Source organism: Tribolium castaneum, chromosome 8 (assembly GCF_031307605.1).
Source record: "Tribolium castaneum strain GA2 chromosome 8, icTriCast1.1, whole genome shotgun sequence".
Taxonomy (NCBI): domain Eukaryota; kingdom Metazoa; phylum Arthropoda; class Insecta; order Coleoptera; family Tenebrionidae; genus Tribolium; species Tribolium castaneum.
Window position 1 is genome coordinate 99339 of NC_087401.1, and position 10049 is coordinate 109387.

General features: G+C 39.6%; 2 protein-coding genes across 2 annotated transcripts; both read right to left on the minus strand.

Annotated features, from left to right (window-relative positions):
• Positions 1–267: 267 nt before the first annotated feature.
• On the minus strand, positions 268–3808 carry LOC107399156 (uncharacterized). The gene is made up of 2 exons (XM_064358431.1): positions 2217–3808; positions 268–1263 (listed from the first exon to the last, which is right to left on the minus strand). Exons 1-2 carry the CDS (start codon positions 2749–2751, stop codon positions 473–475), a joined length of 1326 nt encoding a protein of 441 aa, XP_064214501.1. The 5' UTR covers positions 2752–3808; the 3' UTR covers positions 268–472.
• A 634-nt stretch (positions 3809–4442) lies between these two features.
• Positions 4443–5516, minus strand: LOC107399155 (uncharacterized). The gene has a single exon (XM_064358481.1). The coding sequence runs from the start codon at positions 5514–5516 to the stop codon at positions 4443–4445; it is 1074 nt and encodes a 357-aa protein (XP_064214551.1).
• Positions 5517–10049: the final 4533 nt, after the last annotated feature.

The window sequence follows — 10049 nt, forward strand, 5'->3', positions numbered from 1 at the left end:
GTACGAGCGAATTCGAAACTTTACGCCCCTTAATACCCCATGGCTCCTGATGGAAATTCAGTCAAGTATTAGTTTATTCAAATATTTGAGGGGAACTCGTACAACGGATTAAGATAAAAATGACCGCTGACTGGAATTTATGTGCGTCCGTATTTCGGATTAACAACATCCAACATTTTATGGCGGGTTTTTAAAGGTTTTCTCGAAAAAAAAACAAAATAATTAACTTAACAAATTTTTTTGGTCGAGCAGGTTCCACTGTTTTCATTTTCAAATCTCTTTATTTCTGCATGATTTTTTTTACAAACTTAGGTCTAATTAACAATAGAAATTGGCGCTGCTGAGGCTTAAGGCCTTTTCAGCAAGTACAATGGTTACTTAAGATATTTAATTAATTACAGTTTATAGGCTTAAAACTAACTAACAATAGGTGTCTTAATTATTATGTGGCTTGATCTAGGCTAATCTAAAATTAGGGCGCTTGTCGCAAGTGGGCGTAAATCCTGGGGGCGGCGAGTCCGGGAGTGGAGAGTTTTGGGAGCGATGGTCCTGGTTCTGGCAATCTGGTCGGGGTGGAATAAAAGTTGTTTGGGAGGTTATCGCAATGAAAGTGGGGTTTCGTCAATGAGTTGTTGGGGAATTGGCGGGAGAAAATCGTAGGAGGACTGACGAAGAGCAGTAGGGGGGGGGTGGTTTCGGTGGTGGCGTGAATGAGATGACAGGGGTACCTGGGGTCAAGTCGGAAAATTTTTTGAAGGATTCGGCGTTCGGTGGAGGCGATTTGAAGAAGTTGGTTGAGGGGGATAGAGGCATAGATTGGGGCACGGTATTCAATGACGGGGCGGATGAAAGAGTTGTAGGTGTAAAGAAGAGTTTGGGGGCTGCAGCCGTGAAGGCGGCCACGGATGAGATAGAGAAGGTTGGCGCGGTTTCGGACTTTTTTGAGGGTTTCGTTAATGTCGGGGGCTAAAGAACAAGTGTGTGAGAAGGTGACTCCGAGGTATTTGATGGTTTTGAGATGGGGAATTTGTTGATTATTGAGGAGAAGTTGAATGGGTTGAGAGAGGGCACGTCTGGAGCATTTGTACGACATGGTAATGGATTGGGATTTTGTGGGGTTGGGTTTGACGCGCCAGGTGTTGGTCCACTGTTGGATGCGTTGGAGTTGGGTTTGGATGCGTTTGGCGGCTATTGAGGGAGATTTGTGGGATAACCAGATTGCGGTGTCGTCGGCGAAGAGTCTTGTCTTTGTCCTCGGGTGATCTGAAATTGGAAAATCTCTGCAGTATACAATGTAAAGTAAGGGGGAAAGAATGGAGCCCTGGGGGACTCCTGAGCGAATGGGGATTGGGTTTGACAAAGCGTTTTGAACTTTGACACTACAGGATCGGTTAGTAAGAAAGGAGGCCATGAGGCGAACAAATCGGGGGTTAATTTGGAGACTTAGGAGTTTTAGGATAAGTCCGTCGTGCCAGACCTTGTCAAAAGCACGCTCAATGTCCAAAAAGACAGCGACCGTGCTGCTTCCAAGGTTGGCAAAACGAGAGGAGTCGGTGTGAAGTTCGAGGACTGGATTTGAGGTGTTACTGTGGGGGGCGAAAACCGAATTGTTCGGGGGGTAAAAGGTTGTTATTTTCGAGCAGGGAGCGAAGTCGATTGTTAAGAATTTTTTCAAAGATTTTGCCAAAAATGTTTAGTAAAGAAATTGGGCGGTAAGAAAGTGGGTTAGTGGGGTCTTTGTTAGGCTTTGGAATCATAATTGTGTTAGCGTGTTTCCATGCAGCGGGAAAGTACAGGGAGTTTAAGCAGTTGTTGTAGATTTGTGTTAGTAAAAGAATTGCTGTGTCAGGGAGGTGTTTTAAGAGTTGGGGTTTGATGTTGTCAGGTCCGGGTGCTTTTGAGTTTTTTAGTCGGGAAATGTGAAGTTTGACTTCATTCGGGGTTATTTCGTTGGTAAGAAAGTCGTCATTTAAGGGGAGTTGTGGGTTTGGGTCGGGTTGTCGTCGTCAAAAATTGTTAATGTTGTTTGTTGTTCGTATGAAGAAGTTATTGTCGAAGTTAGGGTCGTTGGGGATTTGGTGAATTTCGTGCAGGGTGTGAGCGAAAAGATTTGCTTTGTCATGCGGGTTAGTTAATATTTGGTTGTTTGAGGTTAGGTTGGAAGTTTGTGGGGAATTTTGTTTTGTGAGTTTTAAATTTGTTCCAAAATTTCTTACCGTCTCTGTAATCCAGTGATTGGCAGGTGGAGATCCATTGGTTTTCGCGGTGTTGATTGATGTCTCTCCGGATTTGGGCGTTGAGTCTGTTGAATTGGGTCTTGAGAAATGGGTCACGGGTGCGAAGAAATTGTTGAAAAATTCGGCGTTTTTCTCGAATGAGGCCGAGAATGTCGGGAGGAATGCTGGGGCGAAATTTGGGAATGATGGCTGTTGGAATGGCGGCGTCTCGGGCTGAAATGACGCGGTTGGTTAGGTCGGAAATTTGTCGGTTGATGTCCTGGGGGATGACGGTTGGAGCGGCTTCTGGGAGATTTGTGGTGATGGTGTTTTGGAATTTTTCCCAATCTGCGTGGGCAAACTTGTGGATGGTGAATGGCTGTGCGGGGGGCTGAGGGACGTTGAAGGTGACGTGAGCGGCAGGTGATCTGATGTCACGGTTGTTCCGATTCTGGCTCGGGGGTTCACATGGGGGTAGAGACGGGTAAATTTTTACTTTAGCTACTTCTGGATTTTTGAAATTTTTTTTTTGCATTTTGCTTTAAAAAGCCTCTAGATCAGAGATATGACCATGAAAGTTTGTGCAAATGCCCCGTTTTCGAAAAATTCGACTTTGAATGACCTTGACGTAGACTTTTTAAATTATTAACACTCTAATAAATGATATTAACCGTAAATGTAACTATAAATGAGGCAAGGCGCCTACAGATGATAGCCCGCAGGCTGGGGCTTCGCCCCAGCAGGCTGGGGCTTCGCCCCAGCGACCTAAAAATAAACATACCCCACGGACGATTAAACTCGAAAATGTTGAACTCGAAACGTGGAATAGTGGTTTTTATGGAACTATGTTGCGCGTGGCTGGGGCTTCGCCCCAGTTAACTAAAAGGAAACATACCCCACGACCAATTAAACTCGAAAACGTGGAACTCGACACGTGGAATAGTGTTTTTTATGGAGCTAGGGTGCCGTACAGTTCGTGGCCGGAGGCTGGGGCTGCGCCCCAGCTAACTAAAAGGAAATATACACCACGATTGGTAAATTAACCTCGAGAACGTAGCACTCACAAAAAAATACCTTGTTCACCACTAGTAACTAAAATAGTAATGGAGTGGTGTTGTTGGTAAATTGCGTGAAGGGAAATGCGGGAATGCAACAACGCATCCCCACTTCCGTCAATCAGCCAATCAGAGCACAGAGACATAAATTCAAATTGCAAAATATGAAAAAATACACCTACTTTTTAATGAAAAAGGTATAATACGTCATTTAAATTCATTCTGGGAATACCCGAAGGTGTTATAATCATAACAAACACGCAGGTGCGATTCTTACCTGTTGAAGCTAAACAATAACAACCAATCAGAAATAAGCACACGCAACGCATGCACACCCTGGTGGCAAACGTTGTATCCCTTAAAATCAACAAAAATGGCGATTCAAGTGAAATGAGTGAAAATAAAAATTATTTTTCTAATGTTATTTTCAATTTGCACAAGAAAATTCATAGTGTACGGTCATCAGGGCACTCAGAGGAATCGTTTGGCGTAAGTTTCAGCTTGAAAATCCAGAAGTAGTTAAAGTAAAAAATTACCTAGAGACGTTCTGAAACAAGAATATGATCGGGGATGGAGCAACCTTGATGAGCAATAAATGTGGGGGTTGTGTTATAGAGGCGGCAAATTGGGAGGTTTTGAAGTGCGGTGTTTAGGATGCGTCCGTTAGGGTTTGTGTGCGTGTCGCCAAAGTCTGTGTGTCGGGCGTTAAAATCACCAAGAATGAGAGCGTTAGGGAATTGGCATGCATAGGTTAAGAGGTCAAGAGAAACAGGCTGGTTTGGAGAATTGTAGTAAGAAATTATTAGTATGTTAGTATTATTTATAAAAAGATTTGCGGCGACGGCTTCTAGTTGAGAAAATTGAGCGGGGAGAGCATGCAGTGAAGAAGCGTAAGAGTTAGAGATTAAAAGCGCGACGCCTTTTGTTAGGGGGTTAGGAGAGTGCGAAGGCCGCAAATGTTAACACATGCAAGGTTAGTAGCCATTTTTAATTAAAAGAGAAGCGGATGCGGTGGCCGGAGTGGGAAATTTTGGTGATAATTTCAAAGGAATGCAAGGAGGCTTGTTCAATGATTTGTTGCATTTTGGGTTTCTGAAGGGGAAAAATGTCGAAAAGAATTTTTGCAAAGAAAGCGATGACTTGTCGGAGGAGAGTTTGGGTTGGGTTGGGGTCAGAGTGGGGGCTGTCGGGGGTCTTCGGCTATGTCTCGGTCGGCAAACTCGGAAGGGGGGTCAATGATTTTTGTTGGGACGAATGGGGTATTTTCGGTAATGGGGGTTTCTTTGATAACTGGACATTGACGGGACCATGCAGGGTGGGAGCCTTGGCAGAAAGGGCATTTGGCCGTAATGACGGTGCATTTGGATGGGTGATGAGATTCGGGGCATTTGGGGCAAATGGGTTTGTTGGGGCAATCATTGGGGCCATGGCCCAGTTGGAAGCATTTGGAGCATTGCAGTGGAGTTGGGGGAGGTGGATGGGAGACTTCGCAATCGTAAACGCGGGAAAAGATGGTGATGCCTTGGGTTAAAAGGTGATCTATTGTGGGTTTATCGTCGGAGATGATGCGGATTAATGGGGTGGGACGATTGGTTTTTTTGGAGATAATTCTGTGGCGGCGGTTAATTTTGAGGATTGGGTTTTGGTTTATGATGTCGGCTTCGGTAATGTCGTGTTCGACGATGCGGATAACAACGGAAAATGTAGGGACTTTTGGGAATGGGGTATTTAGGGACTTTTTGTTAATAGGGTCGACAGTTATGTTGGCATCACCGGATGCGGTGCGGAATTGGTTGATGATGGCTGGGGTAATGGGGGCAGAAGTTATTAGGAGAGCGGTTCGGTTATAATTGACTTTCAGGGTTAAGATTGATCTGAGGTTAATTGTTGTGATTAAAAAAGAATAGAAGGATTTTTGGGTAGCAATGTTTTGGGGCAGGTTTCGGACGGTATATTTGTATTCTGACTCGGAAACAGACATGCTGGATTCGCGAGAGGAGATTGGGGATACGGGTTTGTCAAAGGTTTTGTTGATGGGGGAGCGAGAGCGGGAAAGGTTTTGCATATTTTGCATATTGGAGAAGGTAGTGGCGGTAGCGGAGGTTTGGGGAGGAGGTATTGGTGTTTGATTTTTAAGTAAATCGGCAACAGACTCACCGGATTTTTTCTGCTTAGTCGCAGCGGGCTTCAGCGTGGGCTTCGGCTTGGTCGAAGTCGCTTTGGGGGGAGCGAGACGATGAGTCATCTTCTCGCTGCCAGATCACGACTAGAATTCGGTTCCACCAACAGAGCGATTCCATTTATTTAGCGTAAGATCCTCAGGCTTAATTTGTGAGATCACCCAATTATAGGAGAGGCGTACAGACAAAAATAATACTCAAATAACTTTAAAATTAATATATTAAAAGAAAATAAATGGTTAACAAAATACATATGAGAAATTGACGTTCGTTGACGAAAACATAACGATTTACAAAACTTATTAAATTTCACGGAGTTTAACTAACATTTCTAGACTACAATACGATGAATTTTTGAATTAGCCATTTAACAGTTTTTAATTGACAATACCACATTTATGAAATACAGTGTAACAGTTTAAGTCGAACTGAATCTATTATGACACATTTTTTTTTACTAATTTACCAGAATAAATTGTCCAGCGTGATTATACCAAGAGATTAATTCTTACAATCAACAAGGGACGAGTCGAATTGGTTCCAAAATTCAATAATCCTCTCTAATTATAGTCGAATTGGTTCCCGTCGGTCAGGTAGGTCAAATATACGGATTAAACTATTATGATAACAGGAATGGTATTTTAAGTTTATGAATAAATTCACAAGTCAAAAACGACATATTGAGGCAAACAGTATCCCAAAATAGAGGATAAACTTGGCAAAACAACAAAACAATAATTTTGAAACCTGATAGCAGTTGGACCAACTTAATTTTGGATTAAAACCATTTTCATGTCTAAAACATTTTTCTTACTTCCTATTATATAATCCTTAAACTGAAGTCACATTTACATTTGAATACATTCAGAATCGTCAAGTTAGTCTCACTGAGATCAAACCTGGTTTTCGATATTATACCTTTATTAATTCATCTTTTATGTATAATTACAAATCGTGCTACATGCTTGTTAAAGTTTAGATTCCGAATAAGATTTTAATAATTACTTGTTTAGTTCAATTTTATTATTTTGTTTAGATTTAAGCAAACATCAAATTTTTGTTACCAAATATTCTAATCAAGCTTGTATTAAAAAAGTCCGAGGTTTGGCGTCCACACATTTGTGGACATTACATATTGTGGATAAACAACCAACAAAATATTTGTCCCCTCATATAGATCATATATTTACTAATTAAATCAATATTATAGTGATAATTTTCTACTTAACATAGACGAGTTATTTTTGCTGTATGTATGATGCTTTTTTTTTGAGTGAAACTTTTATTATAATTTGATGTTTGTGGAACAAAACCACCAAGGTCAAACAAAACGGACATTCTAAATACGATAAATTTAACAGAAAATTCGAACAAAACAACAAAAATTCGTTTTTTACAAGAATGAGAACTTTCTCAAACGTGTTGTCAGTATCAATTTCCATTCAAGTTTTACGGATTTCCTAAAAATTGCCTAACAAGATGTTTACAAAAACATTCAAACAAGTTTCTACTCTTAAATAAGCCTTTTGTGATTAGCTACTTTTGAACGATAACTATCTCCCAAACGCAGAGTAAGAAATTTTTTGTAAAGGAATTTTAGCTTCAGAACTGTCTAAACTATGTGCATCTCTCCGGTGGCGTTCGAGATCTGGGAGACGCTGTAACTAACTATACCAGGTGTTCAAAAACTGGCGTACCAAACTCACTGGCGTGCGATTAGAGAAAAGCTTACATATAAACGTACTAATAGTAAAAAACAATTCTTTGTACTAAACTTATTAATATGATTCGGTAGTAGTATACCAATCTCCCCCTTGCTAACTCCATTTTTGGGGTTATTTCTTCTGTTGGGAGATTTTTACAGTTTCTTTTTACAAACTCATTGTATTTTTTGTTAAAAACTTTCAATACGTTTTGTGAGTTCGTCACATAATAGGAACTCATCTCCACTTTTAAAACTCATCTTAAAACAATTAAACACAAGTCCACCACTAGTCGATTACGCATTGAACAATGTAAATTTGTAGGCCTATAATATGGTAAACAATTTTTGAACTTACAGAGCTTGAGTGCTTGAGTTGCTTTTTCTTCTGAGTAATTTCAATTTTTTCAATTTCTTTTATGGGCAGTGTTTCCGTTGGGGTTATTTCTTTTCACGAGAATTTGTTGTTTCTGGGTTCTGGTCTTTTTGGGCAGCGTTTTGAGATACTCAAGTGCTCACCGCTGCAGTTTGCACATTTGGGGGGTGTGGTCTTTTCTTTGTCGCATAAGTGGGTGCTGTGTCCTTCTCCGCACTTCATGCATTTATAATCATTGTTGCAGTGTTTTTGAACGTGGCCAAATAGTTGAGTTGTTTCTCCTTTGGATTTAGGGGTTCTATTGAGATGTCCAGTCCGAAAAAGTTTTTGATGTAGATTGATTTGTATATTTTTGGGATTTCGATGATGACAAGGTGCAGTGGTTCGTTTCTACTATCTTTCATATGTACTGTTTTAATTGGGGGGTAGTTTAATTGCTTTAGTTCTTCGGTAATTTGTTCTTCGGTTATTTCAGTTGGCAATCCTTTCATCACTATTTTTAGGTTTTTCTCACTATTTAATTGAAAAGTGTAAAATTGTGCGTTCATTTCTTTCATTGTTTTGTACATTTTGCGGAAGTCATCTTCGCTTTTAGGTTGTATTCTAATATATTCTTTAGTAGAAGTGGCTTTCACATAATTAATTTTATTTTGTTGAAGTTTTTTACTAAGTTCGATCCATTTTTCTGTTGATCTTAGAATGAGCGGGGTTGTGTTCTTTGCGGCTTTTAACTCGTTTTGTCTGGTGTGTTTAATTGGGTTTGTATTGTGCGACGTACCTATTTCAGCATGTTTTGTAAGGTCCTCGACTTGTTTACTGTTTTGAGGTTCAGGGTCCATTGCGATGTCGCTGTATTCCAAATTGTCGAAAATATTGGGGGAAGTCCAGTCCTTTGTTTGGTCAGGGGTAGAAGGCCTGTTCATTTTTCTGGGGAACATAAAGTCGTCGTTTGAGTTCCTTTTTCTCTTTTCTTTTTCGGTTTTCGGGGGGTCATTTTCGGGTTCTTCTTCGCTGTCCGTCTGGGACAATTTCGTCTATTCTCTTCCGAATATGGCTGTTCAAGAACTTTAATTCCTTGAGGTTAAGTTCGTAAATGTTTAGGTCCATTTTGTCACTTTTTTCACCATCTGTTTGCACCATGTTTTTAAAGCGTCCTATCGCACTTTGCTAACTAACTATGCTAAATTAACTACTAAGAAGTACTTGTTGCGATTTCACAACATTTGTAGGTTTGTAAGAAAGAAGCAGTTTTGGCTCGTGAATAACATCAACGTGACTGCGCGCTAGCGCTGCTCGATCCGTACTCCATTAAATAATTAATACTTTACACTACTTATGATGAGAGATATAATGTAAATTATATTTTTTCTAGTTTACTTGGTAAGCGCATACGCATGCGCCAATGTAGGCCGTTAGTATATAAACTCGAAGGGATGATAAAGAAAGATCAGTAGTTAACGTGCGGAGTGAGGTGAACATGTGTAAGTGGTTGTGCGCTACCAAAAATATTTTCTATTACAGAATATCGAAGAATATCAGGTAGGATCTTTTTTGATACCCTTGTACTATGGCAAACTATCTGTTTTATCTTTTTTTTTTATTTTGTGGAATTGGTTTGGTGATTTCAATCCACTTCTAGTCTTACTACATTTACTGCAGACTTGACTTAAAGTTTTATTGGCTTCCAGTTCTTTGCGTACTGTTCACAAAAAACTAGTATAATGGTTTATCATACAAGTAAAGAAAAGTTCACCAATTACCAAATGGCTGATTTATTTTATCGAATTTTTGTTGTATGGCTTTAATTGAAGCAATTTTTATAACTAGGTGTATTGCTCATCCCAAAGCTGGGTAGGTAATGTAAATCTAATTTCTCAATATTCCTACTTTTATATCCAATTATAACCACTTGTAGAATAAAGGTGTACTACCTCGAGTCGTATCTATGGAATAAGCAACAACATTATTAATACCCATAAGTGAAATAGTATTTATTTAATTTTATTTCATTATCATGATTCATTTTATACGCAAATGTCACAAAGATGACTGAACATTTAGTGGCTGAACGTCAAAGATAAGAGATTTCCTTCTTAGTGATGTAGGCAAAAGCGTTTTTACCTACCATTTCTAATCTGTCTTGCATTTAAGGGCAAAAGTTCCGGTGATCGTCTAATTGCTAGACAGTATAAGTTGGCAATTTTCGGTGACCCAAGGCAGACAAAGTTACAGACTGGAGATCACTCCAGGGGTTAATAATAAGCCCCCTATTTTATGTCTGTATTTCTTTTTACTTTCGTCCTTGTCTTCTTGTTTTAGTTGTTTTAGTCTTCTCAGTAAGCCCTTAATTATTATTTCCATAAATGAATTAATGAAAGGAAATTGACATTTTATTTAAGTGGATTCGCCAGGAATTTAGGATAACACTGCATAATAGCAATCTAGTTAAACGGATTTTAGGAATAGTAAATTCACAAAAGTAAAATTGCTTTTTTTCAATATGGGAGCAAATTCTTTGAT

Coding starts and splice junctions, on each gene's coding strand:
- LOC107399156 (XM_064358431.1), bottom strand. CDS start 2,751: ATGCAAAAAAAAAATTTCAAAAATCCAGAAGTAGCTAAAGTAAAAATT. Junction 1,264..2,216: donor ATCACTGGATTACAGAGACG/GTAAGAAATTTT, acceptor TTCCAATTTCAG/ATCACCCGAGGACAAAGACA.
- LOC107399155 (XM_064358481.1), bottom strand. CDS start 5,516: ATGACTCATCGTCTCGCTCCCCCCAAAGCGACTTCGACCAAGCCGAAG.